Raw genomic sequence first — 15,782 nt, 5'->3', positions numbered from 1 at the left:
AATTTTTAGGCAATTTAATTCCTTAGAATTTATTTTCTTTCCATTCAAGTTCCATTTTTGCGATCAAACGGACTCTTAGATATGAAAATTTTCATACAAACTAAACAATTGACCCTTGACTGGCCCGGCCCAATCAAGAGTTCTACCTACATATGTTCGAGTTTGGATGAATAACCAGCGAATTCAAGACACTTGGGGACTAAAATTGATTTAATCAATACCGTTAGCACTACAAAGAAAACCTATTAAGCATCAGGGACTACCTTGCAATTTAGTAATCCTTTGGAGATCAAATACAAATCAAAATATACTTCACCCCAAGACGATACAATCATACAAATAGAGTTTCGCGGTTATTACCCCCAAAAAAATAAAATATATCCATCTCTTACTTCTCTCTCAAATCCAAAATCCTCCGCAGTCGTAATCTCCTCTGTGTATCTCCAATCGTACGTACGCCTCAATCCTCTGCTCGATTCCGTGTTTCAAATTCTTTGAATTGATTTTGTGAATAGGTAAAAGTTCCTGACTTTTTCTGTTCTTTCGTTTAATTCTTCTTTTTTGTTGTTCAATTTATGTTTCAGCTCTTCGGGCTATCTACTGGTAATTTTTTTTCGTTACTGGTAAATTTTTTGAAGTCGATTTTGGTTCAGTTTTTGTTTTTGCTGTAAATTCGAGTGATTTTCGGTCTTGTTTTTAAAAATCTTTGAACAATTATTTTGAATTCGATTTTTTTGGGCATTTATGTTGGAATTGCTGAAAAGAGGCAGTGGGCGTTGATTTAGTTTTGAAGTGGGTTAGTTTTGAAGTTGGCGAGTTTTAAAGTTGTGTGGTTTTTGATGTAGATACATATTTTTTTTAAAAAAAATTTAAATTTGCGGATCTTGATACTGAATGTAAAATTGGAGCTACGGTGTACTGAAATTTTGAATTTCTATATAAATTATTTGGCAACACATATTTTTGAGTAATTTACAATTCAATTATATTTCTTCGCGAGTTTTTGTTTTGTACAACTGAAAAATGGACTGTTTTGGTTTTCCACGATTTGTTTCTGTATTTCCTTTTTTGTGGATATTATTTTTGTTTGCTCATGCCAGATTGATTAAATTCACTTTTACAGTTAATCTGATCTGTTGAAATGGGTTTTTAAATTTGTATATGCTTTTCTGTCGTGGTTGTAAGAAATTATTGGCCCTGAATGCAAATTTATTTGGCGCCCTTTTATTTTCACTTTTGGATAGTTTTTTTATATTCAGCCCTTATTTGAATAATTGTTTGAGAATTGAGTTGAGATGCTGACTCCACTTCTTCAGCCAAAATTCGTCTTAAAGACAAAGCTTTAAACACTTGCCTCGAATCTTTTCTTCCCCCATTTCTCTTCTTGATTTCCCAAGCAAATGGTACACCCATTTGCAAGAGACATTTGAAAATCTATATAAAGGGACCATTTATTCAATTTTTTCTACAATAAATTAATTCATTTTAAAAATTGATTTCTTTCTCACTCAAGCTTCAAGGGTCAACTAACTACCTTGATTTTGTTTGATACTCTGCTTCTGTTTAAAAAAGCTACTTGAGGTTACTCCTTGAATCCATGAAAAGAAGTTTACAAGATAAAAATCGCACCCTATTTTCTCCAATCCCTCTTTTTTATGATCATTAAGTAAATCTAAACTATCCTTAATGAAGGCTGCACAACAGATCTTACAATCGAAAGATAGTGTAGGAATATTGATGTCGGTGACAAGAAAGGAAGAAAACAATGAATTGACATTTAATGATGTTAGAGTGGTAATTTTTTGGAGAATGTGTGGTTGAAAGTAGAATGTTTTCTTAAGAGAATATGTGGTTGATAATGAGTTTGAAGAAAAATGTATTATTTCTAAAATGGGGCTCAAACAAGGGCTCATTGTGCTCAAATTAATTTTTGAAGAGAAAATTAAAGATGCCTTTGTGATTATAAGTAAATGTGGTTTGATATCTCGCTGTCCTATAGTTTATTATTGTTAAACTTGTTAATTTTTTGAATATTTGATTTTTTTCTAACTTTTCATTTGTTGTTAATTAGATGTAATGGGACCAACAAGAAAGTCAAGAAGTGTAAATAAGCGATATTCTACTATCAATGAAATATCTCCTCAAAAAGATGGAGATAATGCGAAAAGAAGCAATAGTAGGGTAAGTCTGTTCAAAACTCACTTCTTGCAAAAGCAAAATATATTTCAACTCTTGTTTGTCTTCTTGAAGCCATCATGGTTTTCTTTCTTTCTTGTTTTGATATAAGATATAATCTCTTACACTAAAGTTTTGCATTATTTTCAAAATATCCATAAAATGTGGATTAAATGCTAATGAAGTGTACTAATTTATTGTTGTATCAAATTTCTTTATTTGCTGTTCTTGTAGAGATGCATGGACTTCTTGTTCCTTCCCTTTTTATTATTCACGTCAGGCAGACTTGCTATTACCTGAGTAGAAAAACTTTCTGTTTTAATATCTTTAGAATTGCAAGTGACGGCTGGGGTTTGTGCTACGGTCTGTGTAATAATGACAATTGACATGGAGTCTAATTGGGAAATATTGCTTAGAAGAGAGAGTTCTTTTTCAAGGACATTAGCTACTCGATTCTTATTGCAACTTTTAGGACGTCAAACTTGATTCCTTATTGAATCTGTTCTATTAAAATGGCTTTCATTATGCAAGCTTTCTTACTTTGTGGTCTCTGTTACATTTAAATGCCATATACAGTGGTTTTGTTACTTAATTTCAATTATGTTAGTGTATAGCTTATAGAAATGGAAACGAGCATTGAAGCATCATTAGAATTACCATTTTTTTCCTTGTTTAATCGTATAATACACTTCCTGTGTATTACCTTTTGATTAATAAAATATTTGATTACTTATCCAAAAAAAAAAAAAGAATTACCTTTCCATATTTTTAATTTTATTATATTTATTTTTATTTTTTCCAGAAGAGGAAGTTATCTGACATGCTTGGGCCACAATGGAGCAAGGAAGAGCTAACTCGTTTCTATGAAGCTTACCGCAAACACGGTAAAGATTGGAAGAAGGTTAGTTACAATTCATGTAATACCCAGTAGTTTGGACTTCTCTATGAGAGCCACATTAATTTGTCACTTAGAAATATTATCCTTAAAAATTGATCTGGTATTTTACAAATAATACAACCTTTGCCATCTAGATTTTAAGTAAATCATTGGTAAAGTTGGGGTCAGTATGCTTCTTGTTGTGGATTAATTATTGATGAGTGTACTTCTTTTTCTTTTTTTCTTTTCTTGACTATTTTATCTATTGTTTACAGCTTGTTGTTGTTGTTTTGCATGGTTGCAGGTGGCTGGTGCTGTACGAAACAGATCTGTTGAAATGGTTGAGGCTGTTTACACAATGAATAGGGTGAATGTGGTTTTTATTTGTCTTCAACAGAAATTACTAGAGGACATTCATCTTCTTGCAACACATCTTAGCCTGAATTGCAATTCTTTTTTATCCTAGCTTTTTGTAACAATAACTGCAATAATGGAAATGGCTCTCCAAATCGGCTTAATAATTGAAGTGTGATATAATGTAGAATATTGAAATGAATTAAACATGAGCTGAATAGTGTCATGATGTAGAATAATTTTCTGGAGAAAGATAATACATTGAATGAACAGCAAGGGAACTAGATATGCACTCTCTGCTCTACATATGTAGAAGACCAAAATGCTATCGTGAATAACCTTTTTTGGCATTATTGTTAACATACATAAAATTATGGAATTAGAATTGTTAAATGGGAATGGTTAATTTCTGAATTAACAAAATGACAAGGGCTCACAATGCTAATTTTCATTCTCATCATACCCTGTTCATTATTTTAGAACTTCTTAAATGGTATTTTGTGGCTATGTTAAACCTAAGATGACACTGAATTTGAAGTTTGGAGATTGTCGTATTTTTGAACTTCAATAGAAATTAATACCGAGAGCTCAAGTTTCTTTACATTAATAAGCCGGTAATTTATTTTCACTTGTGTAATTTCAGGCATACTTATCTCTTCCAGAGGGGACTGCTTCTGTGGTTGGGTTGATTGCTATGATGACTGATCATTACAGCAATTTGGTGAGATTATTTTAATTCTAATTGCATACTGTACATTTTCTGCTGAAAAGTTCATATTAAGAAGTGCCGAAGATGTTTATTTTGGATATTTGTGAATGAACAAAAGAATGTACAGGATTTGATGACAAGTGCTTCCCTATGATGAAGACAAGAACTTACTGAAAGAAATAAAAAATGAGTGGAGAGCTCCAAATGTGTTGTAAATTGATTCCACAATATGAATAGTAGTAATAATTTGGGCGCAATTGATTTTTGTTAGATATTAATTAAATGCTTCATTTTTTTCCTCAGAACCCCAAGTTGTATTTTGTTTTCCTTTCCCCTCTCCCTCTCTCTCAAATGGAAATGATATTTAAAAAAAAATAAAAAAAATAAAAATAAAAACTGCTAGTTCCTAATTACAGTGGAATTTAATGGAATTGATGGTATATCCTATCATCAACTAGTTTTTTGCAAGTTTCTTGTGCAATTTGTTCTGTAAGACTGCTTACAGTTAACAAACATTTGAGGGCATTTAAAAATATTAAGTGCCTGTTGTTTTCTTAGTTTTGACAAGGAAATGCTGTTGGTCTTTTGAGTTTTGATAGGTATTGTAACGTATTTAGTTAAGTGGAACTTGCTTGACAGGCAGGAAGTGATAGTGAACAAGAAAGCAATGATGGAGCAGGATCATCTCGGAATCCCCAAAAGCGTGCTCGGGGAAAACTCCAGCCCACTACCTCTAAAGGGTTGGACGCACAGTTTATTTCACATTCCCAGACTGTTGCACCAACCTATGGTTGTCTGTCAGTGTTAAAGAAGAAACGCTCTGGGGGTATGTTATGTAAACCATAATTCAAGCTTTGGCATGTATGCAATAATGTGCTTCTTTTCTCTGTTTCTCTCCCTTACTCTCATCCATCCCTCATGAGTTCAGGTGCGAAGACAAACATGCATGTGCACCATGCACATTCATAACGAACTGAAGATAGCACACAAGGAACTTTTTTCAATTGACCCTTAATTGGCTTCATCTTTCTTTACCCTATTTGTTGAATGATTTACGTTTAAACTTTTTAGGTGCAATGCAGGCAGAAAGAATACATATATCTTAAAACATATAAGTTTTTCCCCTTTTGTGAACATTCACATAGTTTTATGAATAACCAACCTATACACAAATAGAATCCCTGTATGCTATAAGGATATCCCTTTCTCTTTGTTATTTTATAAAATAATCCCAGCTAGGCTATATAATTACTCACATCATCTACCGTCATTGTTGGTTACATTCATTTTTTGGTGTCAGATTACATTAATTTATTATAGTTCATCCTCACAACAACTGATGTCTAAAATTAAGAGAGTTCATAGTGTTTCTTTTTCTCTTGCTGTAATGAGAGTTACTCTTGGATGTAATTCTGAGATTTTCCTCTGGAGTTTGTTTCAGGAAGCCGACCTCGTCCTGTTGGAAAAAGGACACCAAGGTTCCCCGTTTCATTTTCATATGAAAATATCAATGCGGAAACGTATTTTTCTCCAACCAGGCATGGTTTAAAGTTAAAGGCTAATGCCAATGATGAAGAAGTTGCTCATGAAATAGCCATAGCTTTGGCCGAGGCTTCACAAAGAGGTGGTTCTCCCCAGGTTTCTCGAACACCAAATAGAAGAGCTGAGAGTGTTATGTCTTCACCTTTTAAGAATGCTCAAAGAAGGGTAATGGTTTGACCTTATTTATTAGAACATGCTTCTTTTATGCAATTTATGGACCTGTTGTTGGTTATAGCATTCTGTACCAGAAATGATCTTGGCTACTGACATGGATGAAGAAGATTTAGAAGGGAGCATGGAAGCTGACACTGGAGAGTTGGCTAGGTATAAATCTCATAGGACAGAATCTGAAAGTCCTGGTTTAGCTGGACAGAAAGGGAGAAAATTTGAATCTGCAAAGGTTGAAGTTGATTACAATAGTGAGAATCATTTGGATGACATCAAAGAAGAATGTAGCAGGACGGAGGAAGGTCAAAGGATGGGCACAATGAGAGGTGACGTTGAGGTCACAGATCCCAAAATTTCAAGGTCCCCCATGGACCAGAGAAAGAAGAGCAAAAAGGTTCTTTTTGGAAGAGGTACACCAATTCTCTTTGAATTCTTGTTGTGTCATGTTTCAAATCCCTCTTTGTTGCTCTGAATCATGTTCTTGTATGATTGAATAGTTGGGTGCACGAGAGATTTGTCACTGTTGGAGATGTGGACATAAATTCCTTAGATGTATTCATCATTCATCATTCTGTATTTGCCAATGATAGATCATCCAGTTGAAATAGGAATTAGTATGCTTGCCTGCTATGAAAGCATGTTGAACAAATTTTCTTGTTTCTTAAATTGACGTTATATGACTATAGCCTCAACTTCACTGTTCTTTTTCCTTTATTCTCCTCCTACATTTGCTAACATAAATATTTTAGCCTAATTATAAAACAAAAGCAAACCTTATAGAGTTTCTAGATAATTAGATTAGTGATAAGAAACTTTGTTGAATGTGGGGAGTGGTGACGGAGATTGGAAACTTCTGCACTGCATTCCTTTGTGAACTGAGAACGTGATGCTTGAGAGATTCAACCGATGATCTCTTAGGATGTAGACGTATTTTCTTTAAATAAGGTGGACTGCTCTATCATTGTTGAGGTTGTTGCAACGTAGAATTACATTGATTTGTTGTTAGATACTTTAGATGTACTTTTTCTTGTGCCATAAGTTTGTTTATGGAAAAAACTTTGCATATGCTATTCTAGTTTCCACTAACTTCTAGCATTTGTGTTGTTGGTATATGTTGGTCTTTGTAGATGAAGATGCCTTTGATGCCCTGCAAACTTTGGCTGATTTGTCTTTGATGATGCCAACAGAAAAGGAAGAAGGTAAATCATTATGTTTACCCATTTTAACTTAAATATCATTGGAAGGGTCAGATTGGCTATATAAATCATTTAATCCTGTCCATTGTTTATCATGCTGCTCGATTTAGTTTATTGCATTGGCATTTAAATTCTCTGCTAGATACATTTCATATCAGGTTCTTACCGTGTCTTTTATATGTCATTTTCATATATGAGTGTTGTATCTGTGCATTCCTCACACCACATAATTTGTGTAACTTTTGGTATATGTGACGATGATTTGGTCTCTGCAAATCGTTGCTGTTATTAATGATTTTATAGGCTGTTTCTTCAGCAAGCATTTAAAAACGTGGAGAGGTGATATTTGTTTTATTTGCAGTTTTATCAGTTCTATTTTAGTGCATTTTTGTCATCGTAAACAATTTCAGCTCACTCTTGGATTTTTTCTACTATTATTTTTTCAAAGTTTCATTAAATGTTTCCTTTAGATCAAGCTATTGCAGTTTATGAATTTACTGTGTCAATCAACAGTGGAATTTATGCTATTATTTGGTTTTTTAGTCTTCATTGATCGTATATGAATTTATTCTTTCTTCAGCCATAATTTAATTCAATTTCGTTTCGATATGTCAGAGTCAAGGATTCAGTTAAAAGATGAAGATGATGATCATGTTGATGAGTCTGGGTCACTAGAAGCTCAGCTAGTAAACCAGAAAAGGGACAAACGTAGATCTGCAGGGGTTAGGACGAAAGGTTACCTATCAGTGATAAACTCTGAAGCAGCTTCTGGTAAAACGTCAAAACCTGGAAAGGGTTCAGTTTCCGATGTTAGTGCTGTCGCTGCAGAAAATCCGGATCCTCATCAATCTGTCTCCAAAACATCAAGAAGAAAAGCATCTAAGGTGAGATAGGACATAAAACTTCTCTCAGGTTTTCCAATCATCATTATCAAATCTAATTTTTGACATGAAATGTGTAAAAATGTTTTTGTAGATTCAAAAAACCGAAGCTCATCCTGGTGAATCCCTAGGGGTTGAGGTAGTTGGTTTTGTTCTCTTTGTTTTATATTCCTTGTCAATTTCTCGTCTTGCATGATAACTTTATGGAGAATGAAGGAGCTTCTGCTCCCTCTTTATGAATGAATGCGGATCACATTCACAGCTTCTAAATTTTACAAAAATGTTAAGTGTTATTTTGAACTCTTCTTTGTTATTGAGATACCTAGTTATCTCAAAAGACATTCCCTATTGATCTCACATAGTGTTTCAATACCCAAGCCTGTGTCTTATCCAGTCAAGAGGTCACTGAATTTAAATGAAGCTGCTTCTTTTAGGCTGGAGATACAGGGAAGAAGTTGATGAGCAAGAGTAAGAAAGCTTCACAAACTGGCTCACCAAAACTGATGAAAGTTTCTGAAAATTCTTCAAGTATTGATCTACGAAGAGAAGGAAGTGACTCGGCACAATCAGCTGTGCAGGTCCCTGCGGTTAACCAGGTTAATTTACCTACTAAAGTTCGGAGCAGGCGTAAGATGGACCTGAAAAAACCAAATAAAATTGCAGTTGACCAAAGTAACTTGCCTGTTGCCTCACTGCAGGAGAGATCATTTGATCATAAGGTTTACCGTTCTCCACTTCATTCAAACTTTGAAATTTGGTTATTCACATATTGAGTTCACTTTTGCAATTTTTTTTTTCCAGAAAAAACTGTCTAACTGCCTTTTGAATCCTCATGTACGAAGATGGTGTGCATATGAGTGGTTCTATAGTGCCATTGATTATCCTTGGTTTGCAAAACGGGAGTTTGTTGAGTATTTGTATCATGTTGGATTAGGCCATGTTCCAAGATTAACTCGCGTGGAATGGGGTGTCATAAGAAGGTATCTCTTGCTAATCATTTTTATGCTGAAGATGAGAATTCATAAGTTAGACAATGCTTCACATTTTCATTCTCACGTTCACACAGCTCTCTTGGGAAACCACGGAGATTCTCTGAGCAGTTCCTGAAAGAAGAAAAGGAGAAGCTTAATCAATATCGTGATTCTGTTAGAAAACATTACACCGAGCTCCGCGAAGGTATCAGGGAAGGACTACCAACTGATCTTGCACGACCCTTATCAGTCGGACAGCGAGTCATAGCCATTCATCCAAAAACGAGGGAGATACATGATGGCAGTGTGCTAACAGTTGATCATTTTAGGTGTCGTATTCAGTTTGACCGTCCTGAACTTGGTGTTGAATTTGTTACGGTAATCTATTCCTAAATTGCATAATTGATCTCATTTTTACGTATGGGGTATATATATTTTTGCTACAGTGTCACACAGATTTATTTATTATCTGAACAAATGCAAGAACTCTGACCTTAATAATCTAAAATACTATCGAAGACTTCTATACTAACCATTTGTATTGAGGTGTTTCTTTGACTAATTTCTTTGTCCATATGATTTGAAAAAATAAGCAGCATTAGAAAATTCCCATGGTGCTATAGTTTAATTGCTCGTGGTTTATGTATGGTTGAAGTCTTCTGTATGACCTCAATTTGTTCGTAGGTTAGATGTGAATATATTGACTCATGATGAGTATGCACTAGGCATATGCTAAGTCAAAGTAATTTTTACTCCTTGTAATTTCCCTTTTTTCTGGATGTGTCATTCTAAATATACTGTTATTGCAAGTTGTGTTCGATTTTCTCAAACTTTGTTCCACGTTAGACAATTTCAAATGTTTTGGTATAAAGGAGGTGCTATCTTTACAATATTGTATCCAATCTTAGGTATAGTTAATATCCTGAGACATGATTCTGTTATTTCACTTTGATGATTGTAGCTTATTCTGTTGCATATCATTCTCTACTGAAATTTCAAGTTTAACTATTGAACAAGGCTCCTTTTAATTCCATTTCACATTTGCAAATTGCTTGATGCCAACTTCAATGTTCTTTTTCAAAGAAAAAAATTTGTAAAAAAAAAAATGTGAAGAGACAACCTTCTGGTTTCATGTACGTTCATGCTTCTGTGTTTGATTTGTTACAATTTTATATATCCGCATTCATCGTTCTACATACATTTATTTGTTATTTGCTTTGTTCCATAGCTAGGATGACTTTATATAACTATTTACCTTTTGCAGGACATTGACTGCATGCCGTTAAATCCGTTTGAGAATATGCCTGCATCGCTCTGGAGACATGCAGTTACTGTTGATAAATTTTTTGAGAATTTCAATGAGTTGAAAATGAATGGACAAGTAAAAGAATTCGTGAAATTTTCCCCGGGCGACAATTTGGATAATGTCGATGGTCTTTCCCATTCATCTCCAGCTCATTCTGCCAGTACTTTATTGAAGCAAGCAAAGGCATGGGCTTTTTCTCCCTATTTTTTCATTCTCAAGAATAGGATTAAAGTTCATAATACCTGATTCTGGTTCCCTCTTTTTAGTACCTGATTCCATTGTCCAGGCACTTCCTAATATTATTTCAGATGCTGATAATAATTGGAGAAAATTTTATATGATTTGGTTGGAATTTCTGTGCCTGTGGTTCACCAAAATCATATATATATATATATATATATATATATACACACACATATATATACGTGAATGGTCTTCTAGATGTGTCTTCACGAGTTATTATGGATTTAGAAATCCTGTCAAGATCCTAGGAAGGAAAATGGACCAGATTTCTCTAATGAAATTATGTTACATTTATGAGCAGACTGGTTGTTTGATGAGTGAAGTGGTGGAACTTTTGTCTCAAGGAGTACATAGACTTACCCTTCTAACTGACTAGCTTTATCCCAACTATTGTGGGCCGATATGAACTCCTATCTCAGCTATTTCATTTAGGAGTTTTTAATACTAGTAGCTTATCTTCTGTACCAAAAGTATTTGTTCACTTCTGCAGAAGAATAAGAAATGTAGCATTTTATGATTTTCAGGAGTATGTAACCAGAAAATTTTGTTTGCCAGGTGGCTTCTGCTAATGCCAATGTGCAAACTAGGACTGGGCCTACAGAAACTACTACCTACCAACAGGCAGTGTATTCTCAGCCTTGTACACCAGCTCACATTCAAGCAAAAGAAGCTGATGTTCAAGCTCTTGCTGAGCTGACTCGTGCTCTTGACAAAAAGGTCATAGTATCTAACTGCTATGTGATGTATATGTTGTTTTTACTCATTGACATTGTTCCTTGCACGTTTTGCTACCAAGTATATGCAGTTGTGTATTTGAGCAGTGTTTTCTGACATTACAATATGTACGGTATATGTGTCACAATTGGAGCTGTTTGACAAAATTAATATTATGGTGCTTCTGTATCAATGTAACAAACTAGAAGAGAGCTCAATGTTCATTTTGTAACATGTAGGAAGCTATTGTTCTAGAGTTGGGACACATGAATGAGGATGTGTTGGAAAATCAGAAGGATGGCGATGGCTCTTTGAAGGAATCAGAGCAGTTCAAAAAGCAGTATGCTGCTGTCCTCGTACAACTGAATGAAGCCAACGAACAGGTATAGATCTCCATAAATTAGAATTGAACATTGCCTTTGCCAATTCCTAGGGATGGTAACAGGGTGATCGGGGTCAGGGTAGTCATTCCTGTTTGCTCACCCCATTAGGGGGTTCCCCCCTTTGGGTGGGGCAGGTCCCTTTGTCCCATTTACCTCCCCTTTTATTTTATTTTCATGTTTTTAGTTAGTGAAAATCATTACATTTTTCAATTTGTAAAATAGTGAATGTTCCCTTTAGAAAGGATGGTGATTCTTTTTATTTTTGTGTGTGGTCAGAAACTTTTACATTGCAATGGATTTAAATAGGGTGGGCAACGAGACGGGGATCATGTTCCCCATACCCACTCCATCCCGCCTCGAGTACCTGATTCCGTGGGGAATACCCATCCCATTTTGGGGAGGGGTCCCACGAATTATCGGGTTTAGCCATCCCTACCAATTCCTTAGATTGGCCCAAGTGTTTGCGGTTAAATAGGCGCTAGTCTATCATTTTGTTTTGCAGGTATCTTCGGCTTTGTATTGCTTGAGACAACGGAACACATACCAAGGGAACAGTTCGCTTATATGGCCTAGGCAAGTCAACAATTTCAGTGACCTTGGTGGTATGTTGAGCTCTAATGACCGTTCGGTGTCTCAACCTCACGAACTAGGAATACAAGTGAACGAAATTATTGATAGCTCAAGAACAAAAGCTAGAACAATGGTAGATGCAGCTATGCAGGTACAGAAACTCTATTTTAGCATTGTCATTTATATCTGCTTCTTCAGTATTCTGATAGAGATTGTAGAATCAATTTAATATAAGTACATTTACAACTCTTATTGTTGGCATGAAATGGGAGAAGTACTTGACCGAGATTGTAATTTGGATTAATAATCCCCAACTAGTAATAACAAATAATGATGATGAATATGTGAAATTATTTATAATCTTCACTGCATAACTGGTGTGGTCATTTGTTGGAGTGATTTTACCAAATCTTCCTCCCCGTTCTTTGTTTAAGGCAATATCATCACTCAAGGGTAGGGAGGATGGCATGGAGAAAATTGAGGAAGCTATTGATTATGTGAATGATCGGCTTCTATTGGATGATTCCTGCAAGCCAGGGGTGAGATCTTGTACCTTTCCTATGAGTTTCCAATAACATCTAATGATCAATTGATTTTGTGAACGTCATAATTGTCCCAGGCACCTGACCGTACGTTGAATGCATCCGATAAGAAAAATGAGGCTCAAATTCCTTCAGAACTGATTAGTCAATGTGTAGCTACTATGCTTATGATTCAGGTAATTCTCGGAAATACTAACACTTTTCTTTTTCTCGCAAAAGGTATGTTTTGCTAAGCTTAAAATATTGGCTTATAAATAAGTTCTAAAATTATTTATTTCTTTTATTCGTCAAAGTTGGGAAAACTTTACTATGTTCGACAGTATGGTAAGAGTAACATTCAGGGGAAAAAAAAAACACTTTTATATACTTGGAAGTAAATAAAAAGTCATCAAAATGTATTCATAGAAAAAAATTACCTCAAAGCAACCAAACATGCTGCAGTCATTTTCTTCATATGCTGACTGCTTCAGATCATGATGATGTAATTGCAGAAGTGTACAGAACGAGAGTTCCCACCGTCTGATATAGCACAGATACTCGATTCTGCCGTGACAAGTTTGCAGCCGTGCTGTTCGCAGAACCTTCCTGTTTATACTGAAATACAGAAGTGCATGGGTATAATCAAGAGCCAAATATTGGCACTGATACCTACATAGCGGCGTAAAATCAGACCCTTTACGCCTATTTTCGTGAATCTGACGTGCGCATAATTAAATTAACCGCTAGATTCTGCAACGCTGTGAGATTTTCGTCCATCTCATTGCTATTGGTATTGGTCTGTTAAAAGGTATTGTAGTCCATTCTTTCTTATGAAACTCTGTGTGGCTTGAGAAGCTAAATTTTCTAGATTCTGTTCAAGAGCAGAGACTGTTGACAACAACGTTATAGTGCATGTTTGGCTAAGCATAAATTTTTTTACTTACAAGTAAATATGCAGATGTTTTAGAAGTTATTTATGTTCGTAAACGTTGAAAGCCTAGAAGCTAGAAATCATTCTGAATGTGAGATGAGATACATTGATGGCCTTGATGAGATTAACTCGGATTGAGTTATCCAAGGAGCACTCAACTAGAATTCACCCTACTTGCATTATGGTGCCAGATTCTGTTCTGCTTGAATTGGTGTAGCATAAACTCTGCTTGAATTGGTGTAGCATAAACTAGTCAGTTATAAATAAGTTGCTTATTTAAAATAAAAAAAAAAACCTTTAAAATAACTATCATTTGAGTTATGCATCATTTGATCAAATGGCCTGAAATTACAGTGACAGAAGAAGCCATTACTGGTTTTATGGTTATCAAAGATGATTTAAGAGATGCTTTTAAAAGAAAACCATCGATAAAGAGAGGCTAAAACATGTAGCCATCTTTCGGAATGAAATGAAAAACAAAATAGGAATTTAAGTCAGTAAGTGATTCGAATCCCCGTCGCAACGGTGGCTATGAAATTCACAATTAGATTGAAACCAAAACCCAAGAAAGTTAAAGCATCAGGTTTTGGATTTGATCCAAAAATAGTGAATTAAGCAACCAACACAATCAACCAATATGATAACCTCTTGATTACAATATTTGTTAATCTCACCCAATATTTCGAACATCACAAGAATTTGATTATTGATAAATTCGTCAAATTGCTCAAAGAAGAACAAGATTGAAAGTAATTTATGCCTCTCTATTAATCTCAAAAGAATGAATATCAAAAGTTGTTTTCAATGAAAATATGAATTCTATTTATGCTAAACTCATAAAAACCTAATAAAAACGGAATTCAAGTCCTGTGATATTAAAAGAGACCAAAAATTAGGAATCCTTGCTAAAATAAGATTCGCACAAAAAGGAAACTTTTTGCCTCGAAAATCTTCTATGCGATTGCATGATAGTTTTCACTGAGATCGCACAAGCCATTTGAAGTTCGCCCCTTCAGTTTCGGTAGACCACCATGCGACCGCATGACTTTTAACATTATGCTGTTGCATAGTGTTTGGTTTCAGTCCCGCCTTTAGCTCCTTGTAACACGTTAATACAATTGGTTTCGTCCTTCGACCCCAACATGAAACTTTCCTTTTTTCGCGCCACGATTGATGTTTCATCAATTGTTTTTGTTCAAGTAATCCCATCGCCTCTTTAACTCGCTTTGCTCTCGAACGCGTCATTTGACCTCCTTCAATAATCAATGGATTTCTTCCCCATCTTGTCTTCGTTGGGCTTGACTTTTGTATCACATCATCTCCTCTTTTTTCAAAAGGATTTGTTCTCGAATTGAACCTGCATCAAAGAGATAGAGATCAGAAACATTAAAAGTTGCTGAAACATTTTACTCACCTGGAAGATCTTATTTGTATACGTTGTCATTGATCCTTTCAATAACTTGAAATGGTCCGTCTCCCCGTTGTTGTAACTTTGATTTCCTTTGTTTTGGAAAGCGTTCCTTTCTAAAATGTACCCAAACCCAATTACCAGGTTCAAATGTTAAGCTCTTCCGGCCTCTGTTTGCTTGCGATGAAAGTTTTTGTTTTCGGTCTGCATCTTTATCTTCGGCCTTTCTTTTCCTATCTAAGCTACCATGGTCATTCACAGGTAAAGGTATTAAATCCAAAGAAGTTAGTGGGTTAAAACCATAAATAATTTCAAATGATGAAAATGACGTACTAGAAGTTTGGTCCTATTATATGCAAACTCTAAGAAAAGTAAACACTCTTCCCAACTTTTCAGATTTTTATTGACCACAGTGCACAACAATTGTGTTATAGTCCTATTCACTACCTCGATTTGCCCATCGATTTGTGGATGACAATTTGTAGAAAACAACAATTTTGTGTCTAACTTATCCCCGCAGAACCCACCAAAAGCGACTTAGGAATTTGACACCCTATCTGACCTAATACGTTTAGGGACTCCATGTAAATGCATTATCTCTTTGAAGAACAAATCTGCAATATTAGTGGCATCGTTGGTTTTATAACATGGTATGAAATGTGCTATCTTACTAAACCTATCTACCACTACAAAGATCGAATCTCGATCCTTCTTAGTCCTAGGTAAATCTAAAACAAAATTCATTGAAATGTCAACCCATGGTTCACTGAGAGTACGTAACAGTGTATACAATCCTTGGGGTAAAACCTTAGACTTACTCCTTTTACAAGTAA

General features: G+C 35.1%; 1 protein-coding gene across 1 annotated transcript; it reads left to right on the top strand.

Moving 5' to 3' along the window:
* The first annotated feature begins 329 nt into the window (after nucleotides 1-329).
* On the top strand, nucleotides 330-13,659 carry LOC111382154 (protein ALWAYS EARLY 3). Its single transcript, XM_023006040.1, has 21 exons — nucleotides 330-515; nucleotides 2,072-2,181; nucleotides 2,978-3,076; nucleotides 3,357-3,419; nucleotides 4,050-4,127; nucleotides 4,755-4,941; nucleotides 5,557-5,822; nucleotides 5,893-6,235; nucleotides 6,953-7,024; nucleotides 7,637-7,905; nucleotides 7,997-8,041; nucleotides 8,337-8,621; nucleotides 8,704-8,882; nucleotides 8,969-9,251; nucleotides 10,138-10,362; nucleotides 10,978-11,139; nucleotides 11,376-11,519; nucleotides 12,022-12,240; nucleotides 12,524-12,628; nucleotides 12,709-12,807; nucleotides 13,123-13,659. The coding sequence occupies exons 2-21, from the start codon at nucleotides 2,077-2,079 to the stop codon at nucleotides 13,285-13,287; spliced, it is 3,393 nt and encodes a 1,130-aa protein (XP_022861808.1). The 5' UTR covers nucleotides 330-515; nucleotides 2,072-2,076; the 3' UTR covers nucleotides 13,288-13,659.
* The last annotated feature ends 2,123 nt before the right edge of the window (nucleotides 13,660-15,782 follow it).

Source organism: Olea europaea, unplaced genomic scaffold (assembly GCF_002742605.1).
Source record: "Olea europaea var. sylvestris unplaced genomic scaffold, O_europaea_v1 scaffold244, whole genome shotgun sequence".
NCBI classification, from domain to species: Eukaryota; Viridiplantae; Streptophyta; class Magnoliopsida; order Lamiales; family Oleaceae; genus Olea; species Olea europaea.
The sequence above is the reverse complement of the archived record's forward strand: the minus strand, read 5'-3'. Positions and strand labels throughout refer to the sequence as shown.

Bases quoted from the DNA above. Each gene is read 5' to 3' on its own strand.
- LOC111382154 (XM_023006040.1), top strand. From the start codon at position 2,077: ATGGGACCAACAAGAAAGTCAAGAAGTGTAAATAAGCGATATTCTACT. The intron at 8,622-8,703 runs GTTTACCGTTCT...TTTTTTTTCCAG, and splicing joins AGAGATCATTTGATCATAAG to AAAAAACTGTCTAACTGCCT. The intron at 12,808-13,122 runs GTAATTCTCGGA...ATGTAATTGCAG, and splicing joins CTACTATGCTTATGATTCAG to AAGTGTACAGAACGAGAGTT.